This window comes from Pectinophora gossypiella, chromosome 15 (genome assembly GCF_024362695.1).
Source record: "Pectinophora gossypiella chromosome 15, ilPecGoss1.1, whole genome shotgun sequence".
Classification (NCBI taxonomy): Eukaryota; Metazoa; Arthropoda; class Insecta; order Lepidoptera; family Gelechiidae; genus Pectinophora; species Pectinophora gossypiella.
In genome coordinates this window covers 6,733,622-6,752,314 of record NC_065418.1, presented here as the reverse complement: position 1 = coordinate 6,752,314, position 18,693 = coordinate 6,733,622, and the positions used below count along the sequence as shown (strand labels likewise).

At 37.0% G+C, this 18,693-nt stretch overlaps 1 protein-coding gene across 6 annotated transcripts in view; it reads right to left on the bottom strand.

The window, feature by feature from the left end:
- Window positions 1–18,693, bottom strand: part of LOC126372932 (uncharacterized) — a 223,257-nt gene that overhangs the window by 158,234 nt on the left and 46,330 nt on the right. For all 6 annotated transcript variants that reach the window (XM_050018833.1, XM_050018836.1, XM_050018837.1 and 3 more), the window contains exons 2-3: window positions 4,154–6,922; window positions 2,352–2,448 (exon numbers count right to left, since the gene is read on the bottom strand). In XM_050018833.1, the coding sequence (XP_049874790.1) occupies window positions 2,352–2,448; window positions 4,154–6,862 (2,806 nt within the window). In that variant the 5' untranslated portion in view covers window positions 6,863–6,922. The remainder of the gene's footprint in view (window positions 1–2,351; window positions 2,449–4,153; window positions 6,923–18,693) is intronic.

The following is an 18,693-nucleotide window of genomic DNA, read 5'->3' as shown; positions in this document are numbered from 1 at the left end:
ACTTGACTCTTGGAAAAGTTGGACTGATTCTTGCTTCTCATAATGTTAGGCTATAGTGGCTTACTCGTAAAATATACCGAACGTACTTACAAGACTGTTTGTCCTGTCGGGATATTTGTGAAGGTCGACTAAGAGACGGTGTCTTGTCAACTTATTGGAAGATTTTTATTTGATATGTTAGTAAGCTATCACAACTTCACAAATATTTTATCTTTAGCAATAAAGCGCCTCGAAAACTCGTTGATACGTAAAGTATCTGCCACTCTGCGATCATGACAACGTTGTGAGTGCGTATTCGTGACTTTTTTCTCAGGCCTTACTGTACCATTGCTGGTTAAATTACCCTCTTTCCCTTCTTAACTTACTTTATAAGATTGCTAAAAATGCATATATGCTTATCTGAATATGAATATACCTTCCGTTAATATTTGCCACAAAGGCGTGGAGTGTGGATGCATTCGAATAGTGTCAACGGTAATTTGCGTTGAATTTCTAATAGGCCGGGCATCAGAGCGTCGTGTGTGGCTGTTTTAATATCAATTTCAAACGTTTATTGCCTACTATTCAGTACCATAATGACATTGCCATTTGTCTCGTAACGAAATAAATCTCTTATAGTAGTATACGGTCATCGTCCATTTAATTTCAACGGCATGAAATGAATATAGAATGAAAACAGACAAGTACAAAATTATTTTTAATTTTAAGCACAGCTTAAATGCAACGATAGAGAACTACCGGGTGAAAAATTCAATATTAATAGGTCTGAGTCAATACTTTTTTTTACGTGACTTATTGTAGAATTGCCGCAGATAGCATTAACTACTTAGCCGGACAAATGGGGAGCGCTGAAGGCTCTCACCCGGTTCAACGTTTAAGACAACAGGTCTGAGGGTGTCCAGTTGGGCGCGAATCTCGGCTCAGGACATCGTCTGAGAGGAAAAATATTTGAAGAATCAATACTTAAAACTCAATACTTTTATAGGAAAATGTCTTTTCGCCAGAACAGCTGAGATCACAAGCAATATCTAGCAGACTTTCCTTGAAGCGATGATTGCCTCTCACAAAAGGAGTGCGAAGATTAAACATTATTTTTCATTTGCTACTGGGCGTTTTCCGGTGAATCAGTTTCAGGGTTAATTAATCACTCTGATCTGAAAAGGTTGCTCATTTATCATTCTGTTCGATCCGTTCGGAAATCTTCGTAAAGTGGGGATTCGCAAAAAGTTATAGGGTGACCCTTTACATAAAGTCTGCAAGTTAATTCCGATACAAATACCTTTGGAAAGGCCAACCTTTTAGCTCGACCCTTTCGAGTTTACAAAACTGCTCAACTATCATAATAAAATACGTATATTACGCATGTAAGTAGGCATGACATTTTTAAAACACGATTTATATACGTTACTTAGGTACTTTAAAGAAATAATGTTGTAATTTTAGTCTTGAATTCATCAATTGCATATCATTAGTCATGGTATGAGACAAAGATAATTTTGAATGCAATTATTTATATTTTTTGTTTTATAAATCAATTAAATTACACGCTTAAATAAATACCGACTAAAAGAGAAGTGGAAAAGTAATTATGAATTATGACTTTTATAAAAAAAAACCATTAATGTTATTCTAATTACATAATCTCACGGTGTTAAGCAGATTATGGAATTCCATGGGCGTGAGATTATGTATGTAGGTATGTAATCTAATTACATAATATGTTTACGATGACGATTACTTAGTTCGTCCAAAAAACCTTACAATATGTCCATGGATATATCTTCAAGTCGATTTCAATTGTAATTTTAGCGTCGACATTTGAAACATTTGAAACTTTTTATAGCACTTTGACATTTATCGACTGCTTATGTATTTTACCATTAACAGTAATGTTTTACTTTATAAAGTTGTCGCTTGTTGTCGGCAATTTTGACAGCCCGGGGTGTCGAGGGAGTGTCAAAATCTTGATAACACGTTAAAATATATGAGGGTAGGTGATTTTCGCTTTCGAAATTTACACGTGATGCGAAAATTAAGCAGATGTTGTGAATAAATGTGTAACCACATTTTTAAATGCTTAGTGACTAAGTCGAGTTTTTGACTTGGAATTGTCGATCTCCCAGTTTTAAGTACTTTTTTATTTATTTATTTATATTTACAATGTACACAAAGTGTCATTTTTAAAATACAAAGCTGTACGTACGAGTACTCGACAACAGCTTTAAAAAATCTTCAGCTACTTAAATCAACAAAGTACACTTTTGTGAATCTACAAGACATCTCGCTAGTAGGCAAATCTACAGACGTGAGGTGTCTTTTTAATTTACACGGGTTATTAATGATATATTTACCTGGATGTGGATGTCCGTGAGCATGTTCTGCGGGGGGCTGCATGGACGACAGCGCAGAGAGCGGGGTGTAGCGCGCCTCATCTCGAGGACAACCCTCCTGTAGCAAATATTTATTACCAATTATGCATGCTTAAATTATGCTCTACATATGTACACGACACCATGCGAGTCTCTGGTGCTAAGGAAAGTAAAGTATGACGATAAGTCATCTGCCGTCGCGGCACGGCAACCGGCCACGCGCGGCGCGAGTTATATCGAGAGCTTTGACCAATAGCCGTACGACGTCTATCCATGTAGATAGCATTCGTTGCGTCTATTGGTCAAAATCCTCAATATAATTCAAGCCGTGCGCGGTTACCCTGCAGCCTGTTGGATAGTAAAGTCGTCGGGTATCAGAAACTTACCTAGCATTATGTACAATCATGAGCAATATCATGTACCCACTTAAGAACCCTATCGCACTATCATATATGACATTTAATGAGACTTACGGTTTAATTTGGCAAAAAAGATAATGTGACATGGTTTCAAAGTGTATATGTGTGTATTTGAATCTAACACCATCAGCCTTATTACAAAACGAAGACTTAAGATTTAAAATATAGCCCGTGCAACGCAAGAAATTCACAGATGAACTAATTGACAAATCATAATCATTTTAGGCAATATCTACGACACTATCCGTGACCGCGGGACTTTTTTCGAGGCGCGGAATATAATTTACGCTTGCGAAGTTACAAACGATTATGATTATGACAATCATCAGTGAAAGTGACAAGCAATGTATGAGGTTGCCATAAGGTGAAATTAGACGACATATTGTCAATCTGATATATTTTAATCGATGTCATAATCGTTTGGAACTTGGCTAAGGCCAGAGGTAATTTTAACCTTCGTTTTGGATTAAGGTGGAATAGATTTACATTTAATCCCTAGATTTAAGCACGATTGTGATATAAAATGAGAGCATACATTGTCTTGTCTCTAATTAGTTTAGGGTGTACATTAAATATGCCTTAGTACACAAGAGAACAAGATAAATATTACGGCAAAGATCCTATGATAATAATAAATTGTTTTCAATCAAAAGTAACTGTTATTTTACCCGAGAAGTTAACATAATCTTATATATTATTAACTACGGAGAAACATTTTAATACTAATTCTCCTGCTCATTTATTGAACATATTAATAGTCTGCTTAACCTGCACGTATATAGCCTCGAATGTTTATCATAACGTTAATAAGACGCGTCGGAAGATCTAATCAGCGTCAAGGGTACACAACGGTTACTCCTTTCACGTGCAAATTGTTTACGCGCCAACAGAGAAATGCCTCAACACACACACTCTACTCGTATGTGCAGTGTATTTATATTCTCTTTGCGTATGTGCAAAAGGTTCAGAATAAGAGACAGACCACGCTAAAGAGATGAGGGATAATACTCGGATGAGGTCCCGAACCGTGTTTACATAGAACTTACTTCATCACCGGATATTAATGAGAGAGAAACGCCGTGGGGTTGAATCTTTATAGCGGGTTTAAGCATCGTGATCCGATTTGCTGACTATCCACTATTAGGGTAAGTATTTATTTCTCGACGTTTGGTTTGTGTCGTTAAAAGCGTCGTGAAAATAAGCGGAAACAAAATTCTGAATAAATCTTTAACGGCTTTTATCCTGCCTTTATCGTCTTTTGAGGGGAGTTATGCTTGCCAAGGAAATTGTGAAGACAAATTGATATAAACTATCTCTGTAGTAATAAAACCTAGTTATCGATAGGAAATACTTAATAGTTCTTACCTTTTCACAGTTAGCCGTGGAAGTAGTCTGGGTATGGCTCGTCGAAGAAATGCGGTATTGCTGATGAGATACTGTGCAGAAGCCTTCATGATGGTGAGTAGAGTACACCCCGGTAATAGTCACGTCAGTGTCTTGATTGACAATCACCTCCACTTTCTGCTTGCTGTCAGTCATGACAGTTTCCTCAATTTCCTTTTTAGTATCTTCGTGCTTTATTTCCGACTTTACGCCGGAATTTACCCCGTTTTTTGACTTCTGAGAAAAAGATTCATCACTACAGGAATCCGATGTAGTATCATCTTTATTCGATTTAGGCGAACGCTTCTCATAACTTGCTGCCAATATAGCAGTTGCGTTCAGACTAGCCATGCGTTTTTGGACCACCATATCCTTCAAATCCATCACTACCTCATTTCTATTGCGTTTTTTCTTTACAGGAACTCCAGCTGTTTTTTTCATCTTCGCCGGAGGTTTTTCTGTATCGGATTTTGAGGTAGACGGTTTAGAAGGCGCTTTCTTCTTTTCTGGGCTATTTATTTTCTTCTTAGACTCCAGTTCGCTGTCCTCGCTAGATGAAGTAGAAGATTTAGGGTCCCAATACTTCCCTGCACTTCTAATACCTGGTACACCGCGTAATGTTCTGGATGGGGGATTATCATCTGAGCTTTCTGAACTTTCATTTTTGCTGTCTTTTCTATTTTCATATTCAGATTCGGAAGTGCTTTCTTGTTTTTCAGTTTCCTTGGATTTAGAATCTTTCTTTTTAGTAATTTGTACCTTAGATGTACTCGGAATTGGTTGGCGGTCTACGGTTTTCATCAACCCTAATTCCATGTGTGTTCGGCTCTCGTTTTCATACAAGCAATGAACTTTTGCAATAGCATTGAGTGATGCCATTCTATGCTTTTTAGGGCCTGTCCACATTGAAAGAAGCTTAAGCCTGCGTTTACTTGGCTTGTCACCTAATATTATAGAATCATCTTTAAGATCCACTAGTGAATCTTTTGAAAGCTCTTTCAACTCTTTTGAAGTTGTTTTCTTAGCACTGTCTGTAATTCTCTTGTACTTTTTATTTTTAGTTTTCTTATTTTTAGGTGCATCTGATCCAGAAGACTCTTTGGTGTCATTATCGTCATTTGACTCACTCACGCTTTCTTCGGAAGAAGAGTAATGGAAAGTTTTGGGGTTGAGTGAAAATTTACAAGTGTCAAGCTCATCATCAGACAAAGTAGTCTTTTTCTGTTGTTTTTTTGCTTTACTTGGGGCTTTTTTTGTAGCGGTACCAGCATTATTAGTGTCGGTCTTGCTTGAAGAAGGTTCTTGATCGAGAAATTTGATAGGACTGAACGGTTTTCCAGTAACGCTTGATTTTCTTGCAACCATTTTATACGATTTACTCACTATGGGTGTTGGTTTATCTTCTGATTCTTTCTCATTGTTACTAGCACTAGACTCCACACTCGTTGTAGATTGACTGTTTTCATTTTGAGTAGTAGTGGTCAATTCTTCTGATCGTTTGTTTGCTTTTAATTGTTGAACTACTTCCTCAATTGGCCTATGCGGAGAATATTTTTTCTTTTCTGATTCTGTCTTTTTGTCGATAACTGTGCCCTTTACCCGAGCTATTGGTCGAACCCTCCCGATGTTTTTGTTGATGGGACTACGAAAATCAGATAGAATACTCTTTGGGGAGTCAACTTTTTCTGTAAAAGTATAAACGTCGATATCTGGACCTTGAGACACTAGAGTATTAGAAGAGTTTTTATCTTTGTTGCTGTCATCTGTTTTAGTTTCACATTTAAGTGATAAAAATCTTTCCGATACGCTTAGGTTACCTTTTGAAGTTTTAAAGCATTTAACATCAATATCAACCATCCTAGGAGATCTAGTAGATGTAAAAAATTTAGGAGGTCTTTCAGTCTCAACTTTTGGTGTTTCGGGTTGAGTGTTTGCTGATAAATTAGTATTGGGATCACTGATATTTGGAGCATCACCGCTTGATTTATAATTTTCAGGTTTGGATTCTTCTTTTTTCTCATCTCGAGAGTCTTGGGTATCATTGTTAGCTTCAGTCAATTTTGCGTTATCCTCAGTATTCTCATTTTTATCGTTAGACTTCTCTTTATCGTCTGTAGTATTCTTATCTTGTGGTCCTTTTTCCTGTTTCTTTTGGGGTGTTCCAATTTTCTTCTGGTTGGCGTTACTTTTCTTTACAATGGTTTTAGCTTTCGAAAATCTTGATTTAACCTTTTTAGCTACATCCAAATTAATTTTGTACTTTATATCATCATTATCGTTTACTCCTTTCTTAGTGGATAATTTAGGTTTTTTGGTCGGTTTTACGATTTTTTTGACCACGACATTTTTTGATCCTGGAGGACTTTTAGACGTGTCCTTTTTTTCTTTAGGCTCTTTCTTGGCTTTTTTCGTTGGAGAATTGCTTCTCGAAGCATTTGCTTTTGAAGGCCCACTTTTGATAGTTTCTGTAGATGTATCATTTTTATCGGAGGATGTAGTATCTCCATCACTGGCGATGTCGTCTTTTGATGCTGCCTTTTTGGGTTTTTTTACTAATGATTTATTAACCAAATTCTTTACTTTCTTTGGCGATGCTGCTTTCTTTTTAGCTTGCTTAGCAGCGGTGGCCGTTTTAGCTGTCTTACTCAAAGCCCCTTTCTTAGGTAAAGGTTTCGTAGCCTGTGACCGCATTGTACGATGTGGTCAGATGTATGTTACCGTCATTGATGGGTCGACGTTGGCGATCACATCCTGCAACAATAAAAAAACAAATATTACTATAAGAGTAAGTTTATTGTGTATTGTAGTTTATTGGTATTAAAATGAGAATTGGTTGACTGCAACCAGTTTGTAAACTAACTATCCAACTGCAGCCGTCGGTTTAAAAAACCTTTTGTTGTATGATTTGCCCCATGACAGATGGCCGTTATTGTTACGGTCGGTTTTCTTCGAAATGACTTAACGGAAATCTTGATAGGAAAGGGGAATGAGTACGATTTTTATCGATAGTTATCATTTGCCCTAATAGACGCGTCATTAGAAATTAATTTTAATGTTTTATTTTGGCACAAAAAGACATTAATTAAATATTGTGAGTGCAGAGATTTGGTTAGAAAAAGCAACGGGAAATTGTCCTATGTGAATAAAATAATATACCTAATATAGAAACTGAACACAAAACTGTTTATTATGTTGTTTGATTGAAATTAAAGTAATTACTCTCTACATGTTAATTTGATAATGTATGAATCTGGTTTGACCAATCGTAACGTAGTAACGCAATATAATCACTACATGTGTCTACTACTTTTTTGTAACAGGAACATCTGCCAAAGCATGTGTGGTGTGTTAACGCATGAACACACGGTGTTACGTGTGGTTCTTTTTTATTCTTGTCCCTTTGAAAAAAGTTCAAAACCAACCGAATTTTATACCTGCCTACCTGGCACGCGCCACGCTTAATGACTATAAAAGAAAAAAAAAACGAGATAAGATAATAAGCAGCATGTGTTAAAACAAATAAACTGAGCTAATGTACAGTTTAAATAAGAATAACAAATATTTTTAGCGAGTTTTAAACTTGTGCCAAAAATGATATGTAGAAATGTGTTTTCAAATAGGTACGTAGCGCAGGCAGGTTTGCCTTTACTTTTTTTATTAAGTAACTAAAGCTTTTCAATGGTGTATTACATGACTCAAATATAATGAGAATATTGAGATTAAATTACATTTTGTGAACATAATTATATTTAATCCTACGAGCATGGTATAGCTTAGCTACACAAAGGAGCATGTGTAATAAAAAAACCCGATTATGTAGGTACTCGAAACGGAATTTATTAATTTGAAGTAAAATTACGAGTTAAGTATTTGCCTGCTGTGAAACAAAACAGGATCGTAAAAAAGTAATATCCATCGGGGCACGTAAGAGCGGGAGGCAGCGATGGCCAAACTATTCCAATAAAAGTTTTAAACGGCCTTCGTCGGCGATTCTACGAATATTAAATAACACACGGAACGGGAACATTCGCAATACTTTGTAGAAAAATTAACAAAACGCAACTAGTTCAACGAGTGTTTTCTCGTTACTTATTTTAGACGCGGAATTTCGTTAAGTACGCTGGGAATATCTATTTTTGAATGCTTAATGTTCTGAAGATCACTACAGTTTGTTTCCAATGTTGGCTCATTCGGGTTTGTGTGTAGGTAAAGTTACAAGCAATAAGCACACGTCTGTTTGACAAACATTATTTAAGACGACGATGTACCTCCCAACAATATAAAAACGAAACTTTCATGCCATAGGTGTTTCATTCTTGGATACTAGATATCCATCCATATCCAACTAGATTTTAATATCAATATGCACGTATGGAAATATACGTACATTTGTATGTAGGCAGATCTGATCTTCAAGGCAATTGAAATAGATATCATATTTCTTTCGAAGGAGATTTATTTATTTTGATTAGGTTTGCTTTGATCGTCGTCTCACTTGCTGTAGAGTGGTAATGCGGCCAAAATAGAAAGGATCTACAAGGTGAACATTTTAGGAGATACTCAATTTGATTTTTGTTAAGGAATTTAACTCGTTTGCCATTGTAGCTTGCAGTACAATATTACAAGCGTCCACTAGCGTGGATTTCGATAATCGCGCACAGTTCATCATTTTATTTCCACCTATTTTCATCCCCTTAACATTTTATTGGATACTGACCACCGGTCACTGACCTTTCGTTCGTAATAGTACGGTAATTGGTATCGGAACATGGTTAGGCGGAACAACGGATAGGCGTTGTATCCGTGAAAGTGTTAAAGGATTAATTCGGGTATTAAATCCTCTGTTCTTTCTTGTGGAGGGAATCGTGTCTTTTCTAGTTGGAGATCAAGATCCAATACGGGCCGCTGCGCCGAGGGAAATAAGTTTAAGTAAGCACATGTTCTTCCCTGGTTCTCAAACTATCTCCATACCATTTAATTCCGTTTAGCAGTTTAAGTGTGAAAAGGTGACAGACAGAGACAGACAGAGGCAATTGGGTAGTTTCCTAAGTCACAGATAAATTATGAAATTCTGATTATTAAATAAAGACAGAGCTAAAGATGACAAAATGTTCATTTTTTTCCATGTAACTTACTTATGAATTTTAATTAAGAAAAATGTAATAATAAAGTACGACATTTTTCTACGACGTCACAGGTTGCTTTTTCATACAAATTCCATAGTAATATCGTGTATTGACGTTTAGAAAAAAGAAAAAATTTGACTATTTTGAAACTACCCTATTATCGTATATTTCCAACAGAGTGCAAACTCAATTCACCTATTCCAATTTACATTCAAACTAGTTTTGCAATTGTATTCAGTGGTTTAAAACCTAGGAAGTTTAAATAAAATATCTAGCTTTATTCCAATTATGACTTTTGTTCCTGGTGGGTTTAAGCAACCAATAGAGTTGGATTTCAAACAATCCGATTTTGTTGGCTGATTTTGTTTTGTTGCATGTTGTAATTCAATTCTAACTGGCATCTGGTAATTGAAACAACATTTTTAGTTCCTATTGGAGTACGCAAGTTTCTTATAAATTATCAGTTTACTATATTTGTACAAAATTTTCTTGTACCCAAAGGTTGTCTGGAAGAAATTACTGCATTAGCAATAAGGCCGCCTGTTGTGCCTTTTATCTGTTGTCCTTATCTCTGTATCTTGTGATCATTATGCTCAATAAAGTATTTTATATGTCTGTCAGTCAAATTGCAGTCACTTTTGGTACCCGCGTAATCGGAATTCAACTTAACCAAAGGGTCTTAATGGCTATTGTTGTTAATAATAATGCATTTTCGTAAAATCTTTGCATTCAATAATCAAAGCAAAAATCAATGAATTATTTACATACATACATAAACCCACGCCCGTAATCCCTAATGGGGTGGGCAGAGCCAGTAGTAATCAGAGACAACTTGCAACCACTGTTGATATGATGTCGTAAGCTGGATATGATGAACCTTATGGTGATAACGGATCAGGTTATCGCCCATAACATTAGTCTATCATGTTAGAGGACACAATCCCTCTGTCGGATTTTACGACATATCCGGGAAGACAAGCAGCTGAACGTGTTCTATGTTTTTTATTTGCTTAACAGCATAGAAGTATGAATTATTTCATCTTTATAGAATCGCCCACGTATTATTAAAGAAGTCCGTTGTTAGGCAACAGTGTTTATTAGTAGTTCTAAACAAAACGAATACGTAGTGAGTGACCCATTTATTCCAAGGCGACATTTAATAGATATTTTAACCCTAAATGTAAACAACTCGACGTAACTAGTCGGAATATTGAATATTGTAAGTGTGTATACTCACACGCTAAGTACCTACTACACTTTTTTTATTATTTTTTCTAAAGTATACAAGTATATAAATTTTACACAGCCTCCGTGGTCTAGTGGTTAAAGCGTTAGGCTCACGATCTGGAGGTCCGGGTTCGATTCCCGATGGGGACAATGTCGAACGTTGTGATACTGTCCTTTGTTTGGTAAGGATATTGCAGGCTTGAATCACCTGGTTGTCCGAAGAAGTAAGATTCCGTTTTTCAGAGGGCACGTTAAGTCGTTGCACCCGACTATTAGTCGTAAAACACACTTTCGCAACTCGCAGTGGCGCAGCGTGGTGGAGTATGCTCCATACCGCTTCCGGTTGATTGTGGGGAGGCCTGTGCCCAGCAGTGGAACGTATATAGGCTATTTATGTTATGTTATGTAGATAATTTTTCCAGCTTCCTTTGTAACTTATAACAAAATTAAATGATGATGTAACTTTTATTTTATTTAATGTTTTAATATATAAGCTGTTGGTGTATGTTTTTATAAATAAATAAACAAAATTTAATGTTTTTCGAAAGTCTATCTTGTGTTTTTTTAAAAAAATTAAGTACTTATACGAATAACATGGTAATAAAGAGGTTGTGACTCAGTTGTAAATAACGAAGGGTCTTGTTATGCTAATCTAATACACGGATCACTCTGATAAACTGATGGATTGAATTAAAAGATTACTTCTCAGCTAGACTGATGGTAAATAAATATTCTCTCTCTCTCTCTCTCTCTCTCATAATTTAACAACTGCGCGATTACAAGCTCGCTATTCCTCTCTTCTCTCCGACAAATCCTTCACCTCCTGATACGACACCTGCATCTCTTTTATTTGTTTCAAAAATGTTCTCCTAAGTCCTACCCCTTCCTCTCTTTCCTTCAATTTTTCCTTCTATGATGTTCTTAAAGAAATATTACGAAGGTAAATAATGTGTTTAGGAGCCTGAAAAGGCCACGTTCATTCATCTTTAAAATCATTTTTTTTTTCTTCTGGCTTCCGCGGCTAGCGATGCGCCAATGACAAATCTTGAGTGATAAATCGTGAGTTAGTCTTCAATAATAATTATCTTTTCATATTGTTACTGTGCAGTCGTTAAAACGAGGAAACTTTTCAATAATAAAATATACCGGATAGGGAACGGAATTTGGAAAAGGTGAGGATCAGGAGAGGAATAATAATAAAATAATAATAAAAAGAAGAAGTTAAATTTTAATATCATTAGTATTAATAAACATACTTAATAAACGATAGACTGAAGGATTATTTGAAGATAAAAGGATCTGGATAGAAGTAGGAAAAGGAAAAAATCAATATTGCCTACTCCCCACCTACTATTTTTAAGTCCCACGTACCTAATATAGGGGGCGCCATTAACCGGACACAGATCCTGGAAATCACGTGATATCAATTATCTATGATCCAAACACGAATTCGTACAGTCATGAGCAATATCATGTACCCACTTTAGAACCCTGTCGCATGATACAGCCGTGAATATTTGACATTTAATGAGACTTGCGGTTTAATTTGTCAAAAAAGTTAATAAGACATGGTACCAAAGTGTATACATATTAATGCTCGTGACCGTACACATAATGTCGAATTCAGTGGTTTAGAGCACGAGGCGGGAATCGAATCCGTGAACTACGTAAGTCACGCCTTCTACGAACAGGGCTATTACGGTTTTTTTTAGGGATTGTTTAAGGGTGGGTATAACTGTAGCCCCAATTAGTTTTCTGACTTGTAGCTCTGCCTACCCCCTTACATTTATGTTATGTCAATATGCTTCCCTTTCCCGCGTTTCTGAGATACAGGGTTTCCCTAGTGCGGGTCCGCCAGTAATGTATACATATACACACACATAGACAGCCTACATACGTCCCACTGCTGGGCACAGGCCTGCCTTCAATCAACCAATTGTTAACTTAAACATGTAGACACATGTTTAAGTTTTTCGATAAATAAACATATTCTATTCTATTCTATTTTTACGTCACTAAATAACCACATCGAACAAGCTCTGGTTACAACTACAAAAGGGAAAGGAAATTGCATTTTTCTATTAAGTTAATATTACTTTGTTTTAATAAAGAGCCTTTACAATGCAGCCAGACAGAATAATGTGAAGAAACAAGAATAAAGTGAAGTGGTCTGTAATAACAAACCTTTTGTTGGGCCTGTGTTATACGAATGGTAGTTATTATCAAAGGGAACACTGGAAACAAAGCCAACTAACACTTTGTGCACAAATTACATGCCGTGTATTGTATAAACGGCGCAAATAGCAGATCCGATGAAGCGAGAGCCTCCTAACTTCATATTTGGCAGGGACAAGTCCGGTTATATGGTCGAAATATTTTGCACTATTCAAGTTGTTACTTCTTCTTCTATCGTGTGGGTTGTGAGGTGGATAACCAACCTCATCAACCCTGGTGTCAAGGTTATTATTGAGCCGCCAAAGGCCCCTGACGTGACTCAAGTAACGACTACGTACTTTCAGTAAGTAGTAACCGGGACCAACGGTTAAACGTGCCTTCCGAATGCAATGTCCTAACAAAACTAGGGATCACAAAGTGATTTGTCCCCACCGGGATTCGAACCCGGGACCTCCTGATCGTGAGCAGAAAGCCCAACCACTGGATCACGGAGGCCGTTACTAATTTTAAATCCTTAATATAAAAAATACATCTCAAATAGATAAATAATTAAAACCGGACTTTTCTCTGACAAATAAATAGTGGATACCTTTATTGACTCCACTAAAATTAAGAAAAGTGATACGTCGTCGTGTAAAAAATAAACTCAATCGTACTGATCTTTAGAAACAAATGCCTATCTGGCTTCTTGTTGTCCTGTGACGACATACTAACGGTAATAGGGACTCATCATAGTGATTACGCAAAAATGGTGTGGAAAGGCGTGAGGAATATTTTAAATCCCCTAACCAAAGTCTTGCTTAATTTCCAACGGGGTAGGCAGGCCCACAAGCCACAAGACAGATAGACTGTGGCTTATTTCTAGTAGAAATCTCTTTTAGCATATCGGTTCTTCTTCCGAGCTTTTCTTTTTCATTCAAACCACCCAGAATAAAGATTGACGCCCTCTTTATTTACCCCGGAAGTATTGTGACTTGAACAATCTATTTATAAAGGAAACTTATGTTTAGAGAAAACCCAGCTAAGCGAGCGAGAAAGGAAATTTTCTTTGTTCCTATTTGTGGAGGCCTGTTACTTTGTTGGCTTTGTATGTTTAAGGCAAAGATATGATAACGGCCTTAGTGGTCCAATGGTTTGAGCGTTCGGCTCACGATCCGGAGGTCCCGGGTTCAAATCCCGGTGGGGACATATCACGAAAATCACTTTGTGATCCCTAGTTTGGTTAGGAGATTACAAGGTGATCACCTGATTCGGAAGGCACGTTAAGCCATTGGTCCCGGTTACTACTTACTGATGCAAGTTAGTAGTCGTTACATGAGCCGCGTCAGGGTCCTTTGGCGGTTCAATAGTAACCCTGACACCAGGGTAGATGGGGTTGGTAATCCGCCTCACAACCCACACGATAGAAGAAGAAGGCAAAGATATACTAGTAGATATGTATGTACGAGCTTTAGCATCGTGTTAATATTTGATGCGCACAGAGATGACACTGACGTCCTTCCCGACCGGGAATGTTTGCAATATTCGATTTTGTATACACCAGGGGTTACCAAATTGCAAGCCGTGGTCCGAGTCCGGACGGTCGACCTATTTACTGCGGCCCAGAAGAAATTAAAAATATCAATATAAAAATTTCTACAGACTTCAGAGTAAAGTTTAATTTTTCGCGCTTATATTTTAGGTGTATCCTTCCTTATATGTAACGGGTGAGCATGTATGAAGAAATGATGACTAATGAGAGACGAAAGTATAGGATCGCAGTATAGTATATCTAATACTCTATGGTCCATGCTGCATGATTTAAATAAAAACACATTCAGACAGCCCAGCCCAGTTGGTAGAACGCTTGCCTCTCACTTTGAGGTCGCAGGTTCGAATGATAGACGAATTTGTTTTCAAATTCATGTTTGGATCATAAATGAGTATAACGTGCTCAGCGGTGAAGGAAAATATCGTGAGGAAACCCACATTCGCGAGAAATGCGTTTTCGGAGGTATGTGACCTAACCTGTATTGGGCTGGTTTTCCCTTCGCCAGTTGGAAGGTCAGACAGGCACTCGTTTCTGTAAAAAAACCGGACCTGTCAAATCTTCAGGTTAGGTAAGCAGACCCTGTGAAAACGGGGTAACGCTAGGGAGATGATGATGATTCGTTTGCTTCTATGCTGCATTGGGAGTGAATGAAAAACAGAATCCGTTCAGTTGAACGTGTTGAGGAGCAGTTTCTTGCCTTCCGGGGTATGTTGTACGTAAAATCCGTCAGAGGGATTGTTTCCTTTCTGATGTTATGGTCAAATGTTGCCTATTACTTTTATGATCCAAACACATTTCCAGATATGAATAAAAAAGAACTAATGTAAGCTAGTGTGTGTGTCATAGGCATGAGTTTATGTATGTGTGTATGAGTACTTAGCCGTCTTAAAAGGGCGTGAATTTATGAATATCCACGAGGCATCAAAATGTGTGTTTGCATACGAAATGTGCAGTAATAACAAACCTGTGTGACAAGTCACGTGATAGCGGAGCGACCGCACTGAATGAGCCGTAATGAGTAGCTAGAAACGTGAGGTTGTTTATTTGTGGTGGCGACTTGTCATTTACAGGGGTGTACAACTTTTCATTGCTAATGTTAAAAAAATAAGCAGTTATATTTTATTTATGGGAGTAAAATATATTCTATGAAGTAGGTAGGTACTTTTACTTTGTTCGATAACCTATACAATACAATACAAATAAACTCTATTGTGCCAAAATAAAAAGTAATAATTACAAAAAGACTCTTAACTAAGTACATGGCAAATGTAAAAATTGAAAGATTGCTGATTGAATCTATTAAAGGGATGATATAACTCTTTTATCAATTGTTATTTATTTATTTTTTTACTCTATTTAATTAGGAAATCAATCTCCTGCGTGCGCAATAGAGTATTTATTACGTTATATTATTTAATTATTTATACAATATTTCCGGTTGATTGAGGGGAGGCCTGTGCCCAGCAGTGGGACGTATATAGGCTGTTTATGTTATGTTATGTTATGTTATACAATATTTAAACACACATTCATGTGACTTAAATATAGCTGGCGAGGAAAGGGTGTATATATTGTATATAAGTACCTCAGTTTACCCCTTCTCGGATGCACGCGCGATGCTTATAATAATGTTATGTTGTTGTAATAATTAAAGGAAGGGACGACATAATTGGTATTGTAACTGCATAATCAATAATGATTTAAATAGCTTAAAATCATACTTATAAAATGACAAAGAAATAAGTCCGTAATTAAGACATACAACCTTTTTTTGATGCAAGATTTTTACTGTATTTTTACTTACAATTGTAAATTACAAAGACAATTCGCCGTTCGCTGCGTAACTAATTTACAGATGCAAAATATTTCTAATCACACACTCCGGAATGCACATTGAATTGTCATTGTAATTTACAATTATAAGTTTTATAAAATAGGCCCCAGCTCGTTCAAGAACAATTCAAAATCCTTCAATGGCATGGTGCAATGAAGAAGCATAGTCGAGTACATTATATACCTCTATACACCTTTCTGCGAGAAACAATAGGCGACCGATAAAAGGAGAATCCAATTAGGCAACTCTATACTCGAGTACAAATTTGTGTGTGTAAATTTCCTTAATCTTCTTCTATGGTATGGGTTGTGAGGTGAAGTACCACCCTCATCAACCCTGGTGTCAGGGTTACTATTGAGCCGCCAAAGGCCCCTGACATGGCTCGACTACTTACTAACATCATAAGTAGTAACCGGGACCAACGACTTAATGTGCCTTCCGAAACCCGGATCATCTTACTTTCGGACAATCAGGTGATCAGCCTGTAATGTCCTAGCCAAACTAGGGACCACAAAGTATTTTTTGTGATATGCCCCCACCGGGCATCGAACCCAGGACCTCCGGATCGTGAGCCCAATGCTCGACCACTGGACCACGGAGGACGTGGTCGTTAATATTTAAAATCAATAAAGAGTATACAAACGAACAAACCTTCCTGTTGCTTAGGGGATTTGGCAAATATGTATGTAAATATAATTTTAAAGAGTTTCTTCTCTTAGTACAATAATGTTGTTTTCATATTGAATCGTCAGGTGTTAATTTATTTAGTGGTGCTGTAATTTTATAGCATGACATTATTTAATAACACAATTGATGTCTGGTCGTAATTGGTTCGGTTAACTTCGGCAGATAGACTACAATGTGGTTTAATAACAGTGATCAAGTCAAGTCGTTAAATTATCTTAGGAATAACAGTACAAGGAAGAAAAGTTTAAAAAAAGTAGCAAATATACTTTACTTATTTATCTTTTACAAGTTACTTACTCAGTAAGTAGTCGTTACATGAGCCATATCAGGGGCCTTTGGCGGCTCAATAGTTACCCTGATACCAGGGTTGATGAGGTTGATAATTCACCTCACAAACCTACACGATAGAATAAGAAAAGAGTTACTTACTCGTTAGTTTTTGCGTTAGCGGCATGAAAGATCAGTTATAAGTAGTTTTTTTAATTGTTTATTGATATAAAATAATAGTAGGTAAGTATATCTTCCATATTAGATTTTTAACATAGTTAAGTCGGAGTCGGAGTCGGTTCAGAGGGTTATTTTTCCCTTTTGTTTTGTTAAGAAATTTGTAATGTAATTCCAAACCGCGGTAATAGATAACCTAGAATCCTAGAAGTTCAAATAAAATAGCATGGAAATATGCGCTGCATTTTCCAACAAGACCTTTGAAATTCCAGATTAATGTTGGAATTGAATACTGGGAGTTCGTAGTGTGAAAGTCAAATAAAACTATTCAACGTATTCTCTGTTTTGTGAAATGATGTTCAGCTCCAGTTCCAGTTTATCTCATAGTTACGTTTACTTGAAAGGATTTCCAAATTGATCGGAAGAAAAATAAGTGACAAACTTTGGTCACTTTCCTTTTGAAAAGCGCAAACATATACTTTCTACTTATTTTTGTGTGGATCTCAGATCGGACGAAGTCTCTACCTTTATAAGGTCGACGAAAAATATACGAATTTAATTATGTTCAGTAGATAAGATACGTATATATAATAAGAGTATTTAGAGTCGCCTCAAGACGTCTGCTAATACCCCAGATTACGCAGAATAACTCACTCCTTGAAAGCAGATTTAATATCAAACATTTAGTCGCAACAGGCGATATCAAGCGTTTATTTGCACAAATTACGGAATCGCGTCTTTGTAAGCAGACGCATCTCAGCTGGCGGGGCGGAAGGGGAGGGGCGTTATCGATCGCCTTGCCCCCCAACGCTCCGAGACGGCTCAGATTCACTTTTACGCCACTTGGACGTCAATTACCGTAATTCTGATAAGGCCCGAGCGAGCTGCCAACAGTCGTTCCCTAATGTGTGTTTAGAAAATATTGGTCGCGACAAGATGACTGTTCGTTTAGGGTTGTGGCTGCCCCGCTTGTTTATCGTTAGCTTCGGATATGTGGGTCGGTCGGGTCGCTTGTGGGGTAAACTGAGCACCAATTTGTGGATAGACCCCACTGCAGTTCGAGTTCGCTCGTTTATACAAGCATAATGTTTGATTTTGTAACTTCTAAATGGAACTTTCAGCGAACATGTATTTTCATTGATAGTTAGTTCAAGTTAGCTAATTGAAGCGTTTGCCTGTTGATGCAAAGGCCATATTGAAACTGCGACTATTCTGAACATATTTCTTGATACAATATTTTATAGCGAGTGTCTCGAGTAAACATGAATATTTCTCTAAGTTTGCCAAGTCCCATTTAACTTCGAAACTGTGTACGTTGCAAACTGCATTTGAATTCATACAGAAACTGCACCAGAATCAGGAAATGTGCTCGTTGCCTAGTTGTCGCGTGTCGATTTGAAACGATCGTAAAAGGATAATGGGCATTTTGTGTGGAGGATTTTCTATGAATGGACACATACAATATTGTTGTCATAAACAGGGTGACAACGTAACGTAA